The sequence below is a fragment of the Gobius niger genome, assembly GCF_951799975.1.
Source record: "Gobius niger genome assembly, chromosome: 23".
Lineage (NCBI taxonomy): Eukaryota > Metazoa > Chordata > Actinopteri > Gobiiformes > Gobiidae > Gobius > Gobius niger.
In genome coordinates, this window is record NC_136874.1 from 10,560,726 (window position 1) to 10,577,735 (window position 17,010).

The 17,010-nt window shown below is 39.3% G+C and overlaps 4 protein-coding genes and 1 long non-coding RNA gene across 7 annotated transcripts; all 5 read right to left on the bottom strand.

The window, feature by feature from the left end:
- Positions 1-76: 76 nt before the first annotated feature.
- On the bottom strand, positions 77-1,836 carry LOC306981985 (OX-2 membrane glycoprotein-like; the record flags this gene model as incomplete). Its single annotated transcript, XM_079581726.1, has 5 exons — positions 1,801-1,836; positions 731-1,063; positions 385-651; positions 256-303; positions 77-186 (listed from the first exon to the last, which is right to left on the bottom strand). The coding sequence occupies exons 2-5, from the start codon at positions 960-962 to the stop codon at positions 77-79; spliced, it is 657 nt and encodes a 218-aa protein (XP_079437852.1). The 5' UTR covers positions 963-1,063; positions 1,801-1,836.
- A 468-nt stretch (positions 1,837-2,304) lies between these two features.
- LOC306981764 (OX-2 membrane glycoprotein-like) lies at positions 2,305-5,415 on the bottom strand. Its single transcript, XM_079581416.1, has 6 exons — positions 5,362-5,415; positions 5,066-5,155; positions 3,617-3,868; positions 3,226-3,549; positions 2,679-2,775; positions 2,305-2,607 (listed from the first exon to the last, which is right to left on the bottom strand). The coding sequence occupies exons 1-6, from the start codon at positions 5,402-5,404 to the stop codon at positions 2,556-2,558; spliced, it is 858 nt and encodes a 285-aa protein (XP_079437542.1). The 5' UTR covers positions 5,405-5,415; the 3' UTR covers positions 2,305-2,555.
- Positions 5,416-7,637: 2,222 nt separating this feature from the next.
- Positions 7,638-10,750, bottom strand: LOC306982093 (uncharacterized protein). 3 transcript variants are annotated; one of them, XR_013794169.1, is made up of 5 exons: positions 10,675-10,750; positions 8,505-8,816; positions 8,311-8,437; positions 8,085-8,225; positions 7,638-8,003 (listed from the first exon to the last, which is right to left on the bottom strand). XR_013794169.1 is itself a non-coding variant. In XM_079581885.1 (5 exons), the coding sequence occupies exons 1-5, from the start codon at positions 8,957-8,959 to the stop codon at positions 7,920-7,922; spliced, it is 633 nt and encodes a 210-aa protein (XP_079438011.1). In that variant the 5' UTR covers positions 8,960-8,967; the 3' UTR covers positions 7,638-7,919. The 3 variants fall into 3 exon arrangements, 1 of the variants encoding a protein (XP_079438011.1); XR_013794170.1 differs by lacking the exon at positions 10,675-10,750 and adding an exon at positions 8,887-8,973; XM_079581885.1 differs by lacking the exon at positions 10,675-10,750 and adding an exon at positions 8,887-8,967 and having other exon boundaries at positions 8,085-8,121.
- Positions 10,751-11,482: 732 nt separating this feature from the next.
- Positions 11,483-11,935, bottom strand: LOC306981793. The gene is made up of 3 exons (XR_013794148.1): positions 11,796-11,935; positions 11,701-11,725; positions 11,483-11,618 (listed from the first exon to the last, which is right to left on the bottom strand). It is a non-coding gene; the product is annotated as an uncharacterized lncRNA (long non-coding RNA).
- Positions 11,936-14,752: 2,817 nt separating this feature from the next.
- Positions 14,753-15,679, bottom strand: LOC306981986 (uncharacterized protein; the record flags this gene model as incomplete). The annotated part of the gene is made up of 5 exons (XM_079581727.1): positions 15,595-15,679; positions 15,217-15,522; positions 15,032-15,161; positions 14,927-14,951; positions 14,753-14,854 (listed from the first exon to the last, which is right to left on the bottom strand). The coding sequence occupies exons 1-5, from the start codon at positions 15,662-15,664 to the stop codon at positions 14,753-14,755; spliced, it is 633 nt and encodes a 210-aa protein (XP_079437853.1). The 5' UTR covers positions 15,665-15,679.
- Positions 15,680-17,010: the final 1,331 nt, after the last annotated feature.

Consider the following 17,010-nt stretch of genomic DNA (forward strand, 5'->3'; position numbering starts at 1 on the left):
CTATTAGATATAGAACATTTGTGTAACTATGACATGAATAATATATAGTGTGTAATAAGTAGGTGTCGAGTAAGCTTTAGTACCTGGCCTTAGATTGTTTTCTGACAAGCAGCCATGCCAGTACAAGAACAAGTACAACACATCCAATGGATAGAAACAGTCCAATGCACAAAGCCAGAGTAAAGTCTAAAAGAGAACACCAAAACACTGAGGCACAGAAGGGTAACAGTGACAAGGAGTAGGACTAAAACTTACTGTCTTCTGTCGGAGTGGATTTTACTTGGCTATAAGTGCCTTCAAAATCTGTGTAAAGAATAAACAGTGAAAATATAAATATTCAGTATAGTAAGTTTTTGTTTACACATATTTGAAATTATCTCTCACCTGGGATTGCTATCATATTTTGCTCAGACCCAAATGATGATGTCGCTGAGCACTCTAGTGTTTTGTTCCAGTGGAGAGAGGACAGAGCAGCAGTCCTGATGACAGTGACGGTGCCATTACAGTTTTTCACAGTGTTTGTGTGTGTCCAGTTTGTCTGCTGGACGTGTAAGGTGACGTCAGGAGCAGGACGACCAGTGGCTGAGCAGGACACCTCCAGCTGCTCTGAGGAAATGGACCTGCTGATATTCAAGGTAGGCTTGTGCAGCTCTGCAGAGAAAAAGTTTAATGTATTCATCAGCCTACACCATCCTGCACACACTGCCTGTACATAAGAGCTAGTTCTTACCATACGTGTGAAGACAAACTTTTCCGGTGTCGGCCACATCAGAGGACGTGATGAACAGACAGAGGTAGCAGCCCTCGTCCTGCTCTGTCACATTTTGAACCACTATGGAGCAGTTCCTCAGCGTCGTCTCTTTAAGTCCGATCTTTGTGGAGAAGGCTGGGTTGATTTTGTAGCGGTGCGAGTGACAGGTGGCGACAGTGACCTCCTCCTTAGGGAGAATCTTCTGCCACATGACCTGCAGCACATCTGTAGAGTAACGGAGAGGGCACCGGAGACAAGCCTCTTCTCCAGCTTTTACTGCTACATCCGTCTGCTGTGTTGCAATTTTTAAGCCTATGATTAAAAAAAATGTTCATAGTTAAACCATGTTTGGCTTTACCCCAATCCAAAAGCTTCTGGGAAAAAAAGGTGGGAAAATAGCGACAGAACTGAGACGAAAACAATGATGAAGGTGTGACAAAAAAGTGAGAAAACTTTGACAAAAAAGTGACGAAAAAATGACAAAAATGTGACAAAAAATGACCCAAAAAAATGACAGATAAATGATACAAAAATGACAAAAAATTGACAAAAAATAACAGAAAATGACAAAAAAAATGACCGAAAAATTGACAAAAAAGCTAGATAAAGGGTTGAATATTGAGTTTTGTTGATCTTAGCTTTCAAATGAGGTGTTACACTGGCCTACAGGATTTGGGTAAAGCTGAACTGGAGAAAATGCTCTCGGTTCAGGCGGGAGTTAAGAGGTTAATTGCTTCAGGGGACTAGTTAAGTTAATCCTACTCCATGTCACTCTTAATATGAATTGGATTAGTGTATTGAACAAGGCAAGATTACTTTGTCTTTGGAAAAAAAAAGTCTTCTTAACAAAATAATAAAAAGTCCTTTATTTTGCCTTTTAGTAGAAATATCTACTGAGCCCCGGGTTCACAGAGCACCTGGGCGTAGCATTGCAAAAAGACAAAACTATGCCTCATGAGAACAGAGATCATGAAAATCCATTCCTTTCAACTGACTACATTACAGATACAAATGAGGCTTGTTATAAAGGGCTGGAGTTTGAACTTTACCTTGTATGAAGACAGCAGGCAGCAAAACGATCAATAAATGCGAACTACTAAGGACCATCTTGGCGCTCTTTTTATTCAAAATGAGAAAGTGAAAGTGATGAGAGCGTTCGCGCATGCGCAGAACGACCACCAGGGGACGCTGCTATGATGTAAACGTGCTGAGTTCAAAACCTTACGTGAAAACCAGCTTTCTGCTGTTGTGAAGAGAGAAGAGTTTGTCATTTGAAACTGTAAGTGAATGTATGGCCCCTTGTGTGTATAAGTATATACAAGAAAGAAAAAAAGTCAAACGCAATAAATAAGTTTTATTGTTTTACATTAAGTGGATCTTGCATCTATTAAATAAAGTCCACAACTCATTTATAAATAGACATATATATTGTTTTGTTGCATTGAAAGTGTTAAAGTGCAAGAAAAATAAAGTGCTTAAAGGACATGGACAAATACATGCACAAATCCCACTCATGAATCACTGCTGCACACATGACACAACACTCTCTTAAATACAGAGTACTTCCTGCTTCTGAGACTCCGCCTCCTCTTACAGAACAGTTCATTTACCGTCTGCAGCTTCAAAAATAATCAATTTTCCTGTATCACATTGTATTTCTATTACTCATCACCTAAACATTCTCATCTCAAAATTGTATTTGAAATAATTTACCACAATAAATACAACACCTTAACTTAAATGAAGTCTTTAAAGTGCCTGTGACAGAGTGACAGTTAAAGCTCATTTGATCTCAGATGTAATGTCATAGTACATTCTCTTCACATCGTGTAGGAAGCATTGTAGAAAGCCTTAACCTGAATAAAGGAAGTTTGATTTAAAAACATGAAATTTACAGAATTTTGTATATTGGATAGCAAATGCTTACCTTTTTGTCCAAAACAGCAAAGCAAAAATGATGGACAGAGTAATAATAATGGTACTAATAATGGCAACAATAATAGGAATGAAAAATGTATCTGTATCTGGAAGGGGGAAGAAAAAGAAAGAAAAAAAAAACAGGTTATGCTTGTTCAGTTCAAAAATAATTATATTTCCTTTAGAGAAGTTCTAATCTGTGACCTAAGGTTACAGTCACCTCCTCCAGGGCCTTTCCAGGCAAAGTGTGAATCGGAAACTTAATCTAATGCAAGCCACGAAATGAAACTAAAATCAGCTGACTCATGCCCCCCTACTGGAGACTTTAAGAATTACAAAAACAACGCATTTAATTTGAGTATAATTTCTTAATTTTTACTTTATATTATTCATTCACAATAGATCAATTTGTCAATTCCCTATGTGAAAATTTAAATTAATAAAAATAAACTTACAGTAGACAAACACTAGCTAAGAAGTCCTGACCAAACCGAGCTCAGCCACACATCTTAACCAAAGCTAAAAAAGGCATAAATGCTTGATATAAATAGACCTACCATTCTCTGTCTGTTCAGTTTTCCTGATAAATGTAATAGCCTCCGTCGTTTCTCCTTTCATTCCAGGATTGATCACACAGTCGACACGGCCTTCCCAGTCCAGAGACGTCTGCAGCGTGATGTTTCTGCTGCTGGTGAGTGTTTGGTCTTTGTTGATCAACACTGAAGTTTCTGACTGCTCCACACCGCCTACATGATGTGAAGATACCCACTCAATGTTTGGAGTGGGTTTGCCAGTCACAGTGCAGCTAAATGTAACTTTCATGCGTCTCTCTTTAGGGTCCTCAATGGGCAGATACACATGGGTTTTGACCTCGGACACTCCTAAAGAAAACAAGAACGTATTACTTCTCAGTCATGAAGCTCTGAAGAGGAAGAGTGGTGGTCTTACCTTGCACTTTGAGACAAGTCTGGTGTCTCTTGGAGCCTCCGGGGTAAGCATTAAACGAACACACGTAGCAGCTTTCATCGGTCCACGTTAGATTTCTCACAGTTATTGACGTGGAGTGGAGAGACGCCTCCGTGAATATGATTTTCCCCACGTACGGGTTGTTTACCTGCGACCCAAAGCGTTTACTGTATGTGGCTAAGTTCTCTATGGAGTTGTCCTCATAAAGACGCTGCCACGTGACTTGGAGTACATCTGTAGAGTCAAGAGAAACACCCAATTATATAATTGCATAACAGTTGTGTTAGTCATTCTCTTTCTCTTTCTTTTTTTTAATTATAGATTGTGTTGTTAATGTTGTTGAATTTTTGTCAAAATTTGAAATGGAGGGCAGGGGGCAATAGTGTTTCAGTCCTGAAATTACCCGCAACTACAATTTTTAACACGTAATATTCCATTTTCACCTTTCACCCTCATTTGTGCTGACAGAGAAGTCATTGAACTGTAATTACAGAGTCAACAACCATAAACCAAGTCATACTTCTGCAAATTCTACCATTGCTTGTCCTCCACATCAAAATAAAACAATCCATGGCTCTCAATTGATAGCAATTTAGGAGTATGGCTCCTTGGTCAGGAATTAACTAAAGAAAATATTATTTTTCCAAATATCACTCGTTATTTAATGGTTTTATTATTTGTTATCGACAAAGCCGTTCTAAAAGGATGGCATCTGTCCCATCGAAGTCGGCTGCCATGGGTTCCCTACAAAGTCAAACTGGAGCCCAAACAGCTGAAGAAGCCATCAGGGATATGGCTGCAGCGGCTGAGTCCAGCTCAGGATGACTGTGGCTAAAGACAGCCCACAGCTGGAACCCTTCAGTCTGAAGCCTAGTCAGTCTTTGCTGCATCTTTGATGTTTGAGATATTTGCTCATTTTCAACAAAAATTACTTATTACTTATTGCCTGTTACTGATGATTACTTGCAGATAATGTGGTTCACAGGCCTATATTAAGATCAAATTTCAACTAAACTAGGGCTAAAAATGATTTAAAATGTAATGAACGCTTACTTGTATGATAAATAATAAATAAGCACTCACTCCAATTCTTAAGTGCTTTGAGCGGCTCGTCATGGATCACATCAAGTCTGTTCTCCCCCCCACCCTGGACTCATACCAGTTTGCTTATCGGTCCAATCGCTCAACTGAAGATGCCATCTCCACTGCGCTTCATACAGCCCTCACTCACCGTGAAGCAAAGTGTGTTTTTACCCCTTACTCCCCACCCTTAACTATTTCCATTCATTGTGAAATGAATTGACAAATACTATGAATTGAATAAATGAAAGTCATGCAAATGGATTATCAGGGAAAAGTAAAGTGTGTGAAACCAACAAATGGGCTATTTGATATGAATGCCCCGATCAAGTCCACATGTACTGACTGTACCTTTAGGGTCATCCAGCTTGCAGTGATAGTCTGCCTGGCTGCCATAGTCCGCTACCGTGGCTCCTTTTCCCTTTATCTGTGAAGCCGAGGCTGGATACAGAAAGCTGCATGTCACCACCAGGTATACCATAATATATAGTTTAGTATACATTAGCAATCTTTTTTAATAATGTGTGTGAATTAAATAAAAACATTGCTGACCATGAATCTAATTATTAATAAGTTGCAACAACAACAACAACAACAACAATCTATTGAAATGCGTGTCCTTTGGTAAGAAACAAAGTGACACTCACCTTTTAAAGCCAGGCACATCAGGAGCAAACATCCGCGCCACATCTTTCCATAAGGCGAGGTTACTCTGTTTCACTTTGAGTGTGTGGGAGCTTTTAAAGGCAGTATCGAAAGTAAAAGTAAGGGGATTCCCTGTCCCCCTGCTGCGCCAGCTGAGTTGACCGTCATGGTCGGGAAAATACCGTAATATTGTCATTTTGTCTCCCGTGCGCGCTCTTTATTTGGTGGCTCGGTCCGCCGGGAAACAAACAAACAGGAGACAGACGGGTAGGTTTTTGCTTCTACTGCACGAGCACGTTTGAGATGACGCTTAGATGGCAATGAAATGTACTTTCAACTTTGTAACTAATAAGATAATAAATAATAAAATCCGACGCAAACCACATCTTAACAGTTGAGTTGAAGCTTTATTTGCATCAATCTGAGAGTCTGGGATTTTGTAAAGCCGATGCGTTCAGCTGAAAAGTAAATGACTTTACATTATGACTTAATCTGTCTAAGTCACTCCTGTAAAATATCAGGTCTAAAATAATCTATGCCTAAAATGTAATAGCATTTCTAGGCGAGGCTATGTAAACTATGACATTTCTGTGAAGACATTTTCTCCGGCTGCTTGTTGTCCGCGGCGCGTATGTGGGCACGCCCTCTGCTGCCAAACCACTGCCACTGCACACTGACCACCTGATGCCCTTACGCGCAGTGTGTTATGAGTGTGCGGGCGGTGGTGACGCTACGGGGATGATATAAATTTCCCAGAGTTATATATTACCAATCCGTCACTCTGCCACATGATCATGATCAATGTATTTATACTAGAGTAGCTCATAGTGCTTAGTTACAGTTAATAACATGAATAAATAGACCAAAACAATGAACATAAATAGTCATTGAAACCAGATAAAATGAATAGACCAAAATAACTTCAGTTGCCATAAACAAAGTCATTTTCCATCTCGTCTTACAGATGTCACACTGGATGCTTGCCTCACATTGTATAGAACACTTTTTAGAAGACTTTTCAGTTGTCGTTGTGTCCTTGGGCAAGACACTTCAGCCCCCTTGCCTCCAGTGACTGCGTGTATGAATGAGAGTGTAAATGGGTGAGTGGTTCGTTGCTATAAAGCGCTTTGAGTGCCTAATGTTGGTGGAAAAGTGCTATATAGGTTGCAATATTTCGAAATTTACAGCCATTTCTTTGGCACATACAGGTTTGAGGTTTGAATAAAAGATGTATCTAATTTTATGAATTAGCAAGATGTGTTTAATTTACTATGAAAACATAAAATTGAATTGAAAATCGAGATCAACCAATATGAGGAAAATAATGGGGATTAGATTTTTTCCAAAATTGCCCAGCCCTGCTCTACCTGTGCAGACACCTGAACACTGGACTAATATGGTCATTTTGTAGCTAGCAGGCTGTTACAGTAGCTTAACCTAAACATGACATTATCATTATAATCTTGGCTATCTTTCTTTAGATGATAAAAGCCTCACCCTCCTTATGTAGAAGTGAAAATAATAGTAAAACTCCCATAGCATGACTGTCAATGAGCAACTTTCTTGAGTCACTGCCAGTACCAGCAAATATACAGAAAAAACATGTACAAATGCTAATCACTTGAAATAAATGATGAAGCTGCACTTGAATAGTGACTCACATGTTTACTGCCTAATAATAATAACAAGGAAAAGCCCCAGTAAAACCCAAGAACTGCTGTAGTTAACTCCTGACAGCAATGACAAAGCAAGTCACTGAATGTGCTGATCTGTGTTATTTACTGCCTGATTGTTATAGGGTAAACTTCCAGTACTAAAAGTCCAATTAGACCACTTCATTTTGAGAGAGGAAGTAGTACATTATAGTTCTTTCAAGTCTATTGTCAGTCTGGAAGTGCAAGTCTGTACACATACTGGTCTCAAATGTCCTTCCTTATGAGGTAAACATGAAATTCCCTTGAATTCAAGAGTAACATGATTGTGCTTGGGGCTGCATAATTCCCCACATGTCGCTAATACTGCTATGGAATTCAGTTTGAAAAGTCCCGACATGAATTCAATTGTATTTGTTTTCATCAGTTTTGTTTTTCGCCAGAACGCTTTGTCAGAAAGTTACACAACAACACAATGAGCCAAGCAGGAACCACTTGTGTGATAGTTAAATGATTAACAATTTGTATTTATTCATACTTTACGCAGTATAACACAGGAAATATCATGTTTGACAGAGACACAGTGCCTCTGCGTTCAAAAGGCATAACTGTGGTTGGTGTCATTGTTGGATGAGCCTCTGCAGTGTCACAAGCTTCATTTCTGTCCAGTGTTGCGTACATTTTTCACCAAAATCTTGTGTTGATCATGGGAGAGACAGACCATGTGTAAAAATGAGGCCTCATGCTCCCTGAACCACTCTTTCACAACTTTAGCTTAATGAATTCTGGCATTGTCAACTTGGAATATGCAACTTTGTCATTCAGTACATTTAGGTGTATTCATTAAGTATAAATAAGTATATATCCACATGGCGACTTCTTTATTCTGGCCCGGCAGTGCTTTCAGTTCACCTATTCAAGCTAACAGTTGAATAAAGCCCACCCTTTGTTTGGAAGAAGGTGCTGTACGGTTCAATCGGCTCCTCCTCCTCCTAAAAACATACATATTAATGCTATCATCGTTCCATTAGCATAATCCCACCAAATGTTAGACAATGATAGTGCTACATTACCAGCTCTCGCTCTGCCGATTGTGGCTCCTGTTGTTGTCTGTTACATAAAAAACAAAACACACAACAGTGCGATGAGAAACTGAGCTGTGAACTTTGCGGTTTGTTGAGCTGACAGGAATTGAGACCTGTCTGACAAAAAGGCTACATGCATTATAATAACAGTGTTTATATTCAGAAATGTAATTCAAAAATGGTTTATATTTAGATGAGAAGTGTATTGTCTTACCTGTGAAGCTTCTGTTTAATGATAAATCCAAGTATTGTAGTAGAAATGAGTAAGACCGTTGCACCAAATAAGGCGATAAGGACCACTTTTGAAGACCTGCTCTCGTTTAAATCGTCCTTATTTGAATCTACAAAAGTACAGTTTTAACTTGTAAATGAGTTGTTTAAATTAAAGTGCTTTGGGCTGTGTCATACCTTCTACAGTGACGTTGAGATGAAGTCTCAAAATGTCTTCTTCTCTAATGCATTCACAGTAGATCAGCCCACTGTCCTCTGGTGTTAAGTCCATCAGGTTGAGGAACACAGTCTGGTTTTGCAATTGTAGTGTAATTCTGGAGCCACATTCACCATCATTCCTATGTCCTGGTGCATATCGTAAACTACATAAGACTGATCCATTATTTCCTTTTTGAATAGTGCAGTGTACTTTAGTAATAAAATTGTCTGTGTCATTGGTGCAGAGTGGAGTCATGTCTGCTCCTGAGCTGAAGCGCTTCTCCAGAAAAACTGAAACACAATAAAACAGATTAAAATGTTACATTCAAAATGCAAATCCTTATGGAAGTTATGACTGTACCTTTTTCATTCTTGAAACACAGACTTAGTTGAATTAGCAGGACGAAGCCTATTGTCCCTCTGCACAGGTCCATTGCTGTATTTGCTCTGACAAGAACAGAAACTCGTGTACACTGTGGAGGAAGTCGCATCACGTCACTTAGTTACACATGTGAAAGGTGTCATACTGTCTTTCAGATGTATAGCGCTCTGTGGCTGATGCTCAGTCATACACTCAGCAGTTTAAAGACTTTTGATAAGCTGCAATTAATATACTTAACTTTTTGGATTAAAGAAATATGTTTATGACAGTTAACCAAGATCATTATTGTAATTATTGTATATGTTTTATTGTAGGCTGTGCACATAAGCTGCAGATTGCATGTAATGCGTATAGACTAATTTGTTCCACTTGTTTTAATGAGATAAAGTTCTTCTAATCTAATCTGCTGTTTTCTAAAAGTTGCTCTTGTGAGTTAGCCAAAACAACTGTGCACATGTATTTCAAGATGAATATTTCTGATGATATTTTAGTCAGTGGTTTAGTTGCAGATCTTACGAGCCTCTGAAGCCTGTGAGACTCAATGTCAGAGTGGTCTTTTTCTAATCTTAAAATTCACAGACCGACAGTATATATTGAGACAGTTGCAAACCAAGTTTAGTATCCACATTTTTATTATCTTAAACAGCAGTAAGTTGTTTTCTTTTGGCACAAATCATTGACATATGATAACCATGAGTCCACCATAAGCACACTGAAGTACGTACATCATTTAATGTTATAAAAAAATCAGTTTGTATTCTCGATATTTTCATATTCTCCTTTTGTGTCTGAGTCGTGTCTTGAGACTGAAACTCCAACAGAATTCCTTTTGGCAATAGTTTGATAAACGTCATCGCTCGGCTGCTGAAGCGCTGCGTATGTGTCCATTTCCTCTCCTTCCTTTAAGACAAAAGTACCACAACATTATAGACACAAAGCATCATTGTACCAGTTGCACGTATAATTGTTATGAATAACCCCATACCGCCATTGCTGATTGAGATAGTTTCCTGTCAAAGAAATGAAAATACTTTAGAGAGGAGTATTCATGTGTGTATTCATGAAGAATCACCTGCAGCAGATCCTTTTGTAGATAATAGCCATAATAACTGCAAAAATCGTTTATATTTAGATGAGAAGTGTATTGTCTTACCTGTGAAGCTTCCTTTTAATGATAAATCCCAGTATTGTAGTAGAAATGAGTAAGACCGTTGCACCAAATAAGGCAATAAGAACCACTTTTGAAGACCTGCTCTTGTTTAAATTGTCCTTATTTGAATCTACAAAAGTACAGTTTTAACTTGTAAATTAGTTGTTTAAATTAAAGTGCTTTGGGCTGTGTCATACCTTCTACTGTGACGTTGAGATGAAGTCTGAAAATGTCTTCTTCTCTAAAGCATTCACAGTAGAACAGCCCACTGTCCTCTGGTGTTAAGTCCATCAGGTTGAGGAACACAGTCTGGTTTTGCACCTGTAGTGTAATTCTGGAGCCACATTCACCATCATTCCTACGTCCTGGTACATACTGTAAACTGCATAAGACTGATCCATTATTTCCTTTTTGAATGCTGCATTGTACTTTAGTAATAACATTGCCTGTGTCATTGCCGCAGACTGAGGTCATGTCTGCTCCTGAGCTGAAGCGCTTCTCCAAAAACACTGAAACATAACAACAACAACCGATGAAATTGTTATAATAATACAAAACCATACAACAACAGATTAAAAAGTTACATTTAAAACTCCTTATGGAAGTTATGACTGTACCTTTTTCATTCTTGAAACACAGAGTTAGTTGAATTAGCAGGAGAAAGACTAATGTCCATCTGCACAGGTCCATTGCTGTATTCACTCTGACAAGAACAGAAAGTCACGTACATTGTGGAGGAAATAGCATCATGTAACTTACACATGTGAAAGGTGTCATACTGTCTTTCAGATGTAGAGCGCTCTGTGGCTGATGCTCTGTCATACACTCAGCAGTTTAATGACTTTTGATAAACTGCTATTAATATACTTAACCTTTTGGATTAAAAAATATGTTTATGACAGTGAACTGCAATTAACTAAGATCGTTATTGTAATTATTGTATGTGTTATATCGTATCGTATATGCTGTGCACATAAACACATAAACTATATGCTGTGCACATAAATTGGTTCCACTTGTTTTAATGAGATAAAGTTCTTCTAATCTAATCTGCTGTTTTCTAAAAGTTGCTCTTGTGAGTTAGCCAAACCAACTGTGCACATGTATTTCAAGATGAATATTTCTGATAGATATTTTAGTCAGTGGTTTAGTTGCAGATCTTACGAGCCTCTGAACCCTGTGAGACTCTCAAAGTCAGAGTGGTCTTTTTGTAATCTTAAAAAAGCAGACCGACAGTATGTTGAGACAGTTGTGAACCCAGTTTAGTATCCACATTTTTATTATCTTAAACAGCAGTAAGTTGTTTTCTTTTGGCAAAAATCATTGACATATGATAACTACTAAAACCATGAGTCCACCATAAGCACACTGAAGTACGTACATCATTTAATGTTATAAAAAATCAGTTTGAATTCTCAATATTTTCATATTCAACTGCTGTGTCTGAGTCGTGTCTTGAGACTGAAACTCCAACAGAGTTTCTTTTGACAATAGTTTGATAGACATCATTACTCGGCTGCTGAAGCACTGCGTATGTGTTCATTTCCATTTCCTCTCCTTCCTTTAGGACAAAAGTACCACAACATTATACACTCAAAGCATTGTATCAGTTGCACGTATAATTGTTATGAATAACCTCATACCGCCATAGCAGGTTGAGATAGTTTCCTGTCAAAGAATACGATAAGAAGATAAAACTTTAGCGAGGAGTATTCATGAAGAAGGGACATAGTCTCACCTGCAGCAGATCCTTTTGTAGATAATAGTCATAATAACTCCTAATATGATGATACAGGCTGATATAGATGAACAGATGATAATCACTTGGGGCAGGTACAGAGACTTTTTGTTGTCTGTGGTTTCGCCTCGTTCATTCACTGGAGCAAATTGTAAAAACACAACCTTGCAATCATTATTTTGCTATTGATTGCAGGATTGTTAGATGTTGTTCTAAAAATGCAGTGTTCTTGTTCCAACAGTACCTTCTACAGTGACGTTGAGATGAAGTCTCAAAATGTCTTCTTCTGTAAAGCATTCACAGTAGAACAGCCCACTGTCCTCTGGTGTTAAGTCCATCAGGTTGAGGAACACAGTCTGGTGTTGGGCCTGTAGTGTAATTCTGGAGCCACATTCACTTTCATTCCTATGTCCAGGTACATATCGTAAACTACATAAGACTGATCCATTATTTCCTTTTTGAATACTGCACTGTACTTTATCAATAAAATTGTCTGTGTCATTGGTGCAGACTGGAGTCATGTCTGCTCCTGAGCTGAAGCGCTTCTCCAAAAACACTGAAACACAACCAAAATGGATTAATATGTTAAATTAAAAAATGCATTATGGAAGTTATGACTGTACCGTTCTGGTTCTTGAAACACAGAGTCAGTTGAATTAGCAGGACAAAGCCTAATGTCCATCTGCACAGGTCCATTGCTGTATTTGATCTGACAAGAACAGAAACTCACGTACACTGTGTAGAGGAAGTGGCATCACTTAAGGTAGAGGTGAAAGTGTGATACTGTCTTTCAGATGTAGAGCGCTCTGTTGATGATGTCCAGTCTTGTCCTTAATAGTTTATGAATTATGAAAGTGCAAGCCAAAGACAGATTCCTGCCATTTGTTTTAATGAAAGACAAAGTTGCTGTAATCTATTCTGTTGCCATGCATGAAGATGAGTTTGTTTGCGCGGTTCTTCATATTTTCAGAGGTCATTTTCACATCATCAAGGACCCTATAAAGGGGCCAACCGGCTCTCTCCCCATGATTCCAGACCAAAACATGACTCCACACCTTTCTTACTGATGTCACAGCCTTGTTGGGACATGTTGGCCATCCACCAGACAAGACTGTTTGAAAATGAGTCTTCATGTATTTCTGGGCCACTGCAGCCGTTTCTGCTCATGAGCTTCAATTAACAGTTTGAATAGGAGGATAGGAGGTTTATGCACAAATGCAAGCCTCTGGAGGGCCCTACACCTTGATGTTCGGGAGACTTCAGAGGCACCAGCAGCTTCGAATTCCTGTTTGCTGTTTTGTAGCAGCTGTTCTCTTAATCGGATGTATTTATCTGGCAGAAACACTCCAGTCAAACCGTAATCTCTCCCTACTGACTGGAAAGTCCATGTAAGCTGCCTATGACACAGCAGCTCCACCACCAGGTGATGCTTCGGAGGAAGATTACAGGAAGTGATTGAAACTAGAGCAGGTAAACAAACCTGTCTTACTAAAAGTACAATGAGTAATAAGTACGTACACATAATTTAATGCAACAAAAAAATTCAGTTTGTATTATTCTTGATATTTTCATGTTCTTCTTCTGTGTGTAAATGTTGTCTTGAAGCTGAAACTCCAACAGAATTCTTTTTGACAATAGTTTGATAGACATCATCGCTCGGCTGCTGAAGCGCTGCGTATGTGTTCATTTCCATTTCCTCTCCTTCCTTTAAGACAAAAGTACCACAACATTATAGACACAAAGCATCATTGTATCAGTTGCACATTTAATTGTTATGAATAACCTCATACCGCCATAGCAGGTTGAGATAGTTTCCTGTCAAAGAAATGAAAATGCTTTAGAGAGGAGTATTCACATGTGTGTATTCATGAAGAGGGGACATAGTCTCACCTGCAGCAGGTCCTTTTGTAGATAATAGTCATAATAACTCCTAATATGATGATACAGGCTGATATAGATGAACAGATGATAATCACTTGGGGCAGGTACAGAGACTTTTTGTTGTCTGTGGTTTTGCCTCGTTCATTCACTGGAGCAAATTGTAAAAACACAAGCCCTCATTGTCAGTCCTTCTGCTGTTGACTGAAGGATTGTTAGATGTTGAATTAAAAATGTGGTGTATTGTTCCAACAGCACCTTCTATAGTGACGTTGAGATGAAGTATCAGCATGTCTTCTTCTCGAAAGCACTCACAGAGGTACAGCCCACTGTCCTCTGGTGTTAAGTCCATCAGGTTGAGGAACACAGTCTGGTTTTGCACCTGCAGTGTAATTCTGGAGCCACATTCACCATCATTCCTTCGTCCTGGTACATACTGTAAACTGCATAAGACTGATCCATTATTTCCTTTTTGAATGCTGCATTGTACTTTAGTAATAACATTGCCTGTGTCATTGCCGCAGACTGAGGTCATGTCTGCTCCTGAGCTGAAGCGCTTCTCCAAAAACACTGAAACATAACAACAACAACCGATGAAATTGTTATAATAATACAAATCCTTATGGAAGTTATGACTGTACCGTTCTTGAAACACAGAGTTAGTTGGATTAGCAGGAGAAAGCCTAACGTCCATCTGCACAGGTCCATTGTTGCATTGGCTCTGACGAGAACAGAAACTCACATGTAGAGAAGTTGACTCATGTAACTTAAAGGTCAAAGGTGTACTGTCTTTCATATGTAGCGCTCCCTGTTGTTTATATCCAGCCTTGTACTCAGTAGTTTATGAATTATGAAGACTGATTTGTTAAATGAAAGACAAAGTTATGTTATGTGGCCTGTTTTTACTCTGTGGTTTAGTTTTGAGACCTTACAAGCCTCTACACTTGCCCCCCTCTTTCTCTCTTAAGTGCAAACTGGTCTTCTTGTAATTGTAAAAAAAAAACAATCAGGGCTACGTTGAGACAATTGTTTATCATTTTTATTCCGTAAAGTTGCATTTGTTCACTTTGCAATATCTTTCAGTCTGTTCCTCTGTGTTTAGAACTCCTTTGGCCAACTGTCTGATAGAGATCAACACTCGGCTCCTGAAGTGCTGCGTATGTGTCCATTTCTTCTCCTTCCTTTAAGACACAAAGACACCGTTATTGACCCAAATTCAGTAGGATTTATAATTATTATGAATCAGCCCATACCCTCAGTGCAAATCGTGTTTGTTGCCTGTGAAAGATGTGGAAGTATTTAATAAACAACATACTTCATTGATATTGTTGCATGTATAAGAAAAGGCATGTTCTCACCTCCTTTTGTAGATCAAACCCACAATAACTCCAAATATGATGAGAAAGGCCGATGTAGAAGAACAGATTACAATCACACGCTGCACATAGTTCCTGTTGTCTTGTTCATGCGCTGGAGCAGGTTCTAAATCTAAAATCATAACACGTTACTCCTTGGATGTTAGGATGGTGAGATGTTGAATTACCTTCCACAGTGACGTTGAGCCGAAGTGTCAAAACGCCGTCTCGAATGCACTCGCAGCTGTACATCCCACTGTCCTCCGGGCTCAGGTCCTTCAGGTGGAGGAACACGGTGTGATTCCGCGCCAACAGCTCGATCTTGGGGCCGCAGTGGTTTTCGAACTCATTCCCGTGCACGTAGCGCAAGCGACACGAGGCACCTCCGCTCAACTCTTTTATCTTGCACGTGAGAACAGTGATGAAATTCTCCGTGCCGTTGGTGCAGATCGGTGTCACGTCCGCCCCTGGCCCGACTCGCTTCTCCAAAATCACTGCAAAGCACAAACCAAAGCACATTCTCTACACTAGGAATCGTAATAAACATGGTCATTCTTTAGTTTTACCTTTTTCGTCGTGGTTGAGGCACAGATTCAGTTGAAGAAGCAGGAGGAAGATCGTTGTCCCCCCGCTCATGTTGGTGCTTGAATGGCTTTTGTGCTGACAGATGAGAAAGTCTAGTGCGCTGTGTAGGAAGTGGCATCATTGATAAAAGAAAGCGGGTGAATTGTTTTGATGAGAGCCGTTCAGCATTAGCGATCGCTCATGTGTACAATTGTTTTTACTTGTGGCACCGAAACAGACTTATCGCTTATACAAAGTTTATACAACTTTATAAGATGAAACTATTGCATTTAAAACCTGTTTGTGACCTATTTTCCAGCTTGTTTTCTGCTTGTGGTTTGTTGCCGGCCTTTGAAGCGTGTTCAGCCAACTTCTCGTCATGCAGGCTGGTGGTGGTGACCTTCTTTTAATGTTCGCAGCCTTGCCATTTTAACAAAACAACAATAAATCATTCAAACAAGTCGGTCCACGTTTAATATTATTACTACATTCAGCATATTGTAAATTCACTTTGTATTGTTCTTGACATTTGCATATTCTCCTCCAGAGTGCTGGCGTCTCGCAGAACTCCTATTGGCGATTATTTGGTACAGATCATTCGTCGACTTCTGAAGCTTTGCGTACGAGTCCATTTCCATTTCCTCTTCTTCCTAAAGACACAGCAACACACTGTTACTGACCCCAAATCATCGTTGTTTCCAGTAGGATGTGCAATAGTTATTACTCAGCCCATACTCTCAATGCGGGTTGTGGTTGCTGCCTGTTGAAGATGTGGAAATATTACACAAACAGCACACCTGGTTGACAATAGTGTGAGGAAAATGGCCTCACCTGATGCACCGCTTTTTGTAAAGAACCCCCATAATAACTCCGGATATGACGATAAAGGCTAATATGGATGAAACTATTGTGCTGTTCATATTAGTCTTTTTGTCGTTGTCGTCGATCTTTTCTGGTTCTTTTGCTTGAAAACCTAAAATACAGCGGACATTCTTAGAGCGAAAGGCACAGGCTGAAGGATATAAGGGGAAAACATGCAATATTCAATAAGTACCTTGGATGTTACCATATTTAACGAAAGAGATTAAAATATGCTCATGTTTTTGTTGCCATTCATTGTTGTTTCAGGCTGTGTTTGTGGATAATGGATGATCTCCGTGATTTTTATATGTACTATATCGCACGTGGCTCCTTACACAGATAGATAATGCATCCAGAAATACCTTCTACAGTGACGTTGAGTTGAATCTTTGTAATGCCGTGTTTTCTGTAGCACTCGCAGAAGACTAGCCCACTGTCCTCTGGGGTTAAGTCTCTCAGGTTGAGGAACACGGTCTGGTTTTCTGTTGTTCCTAGTGTAATCCTGGAGGCGCATCCGCTTTCACTCTGCAGCCCAGGGATATACCGTAAACGACACA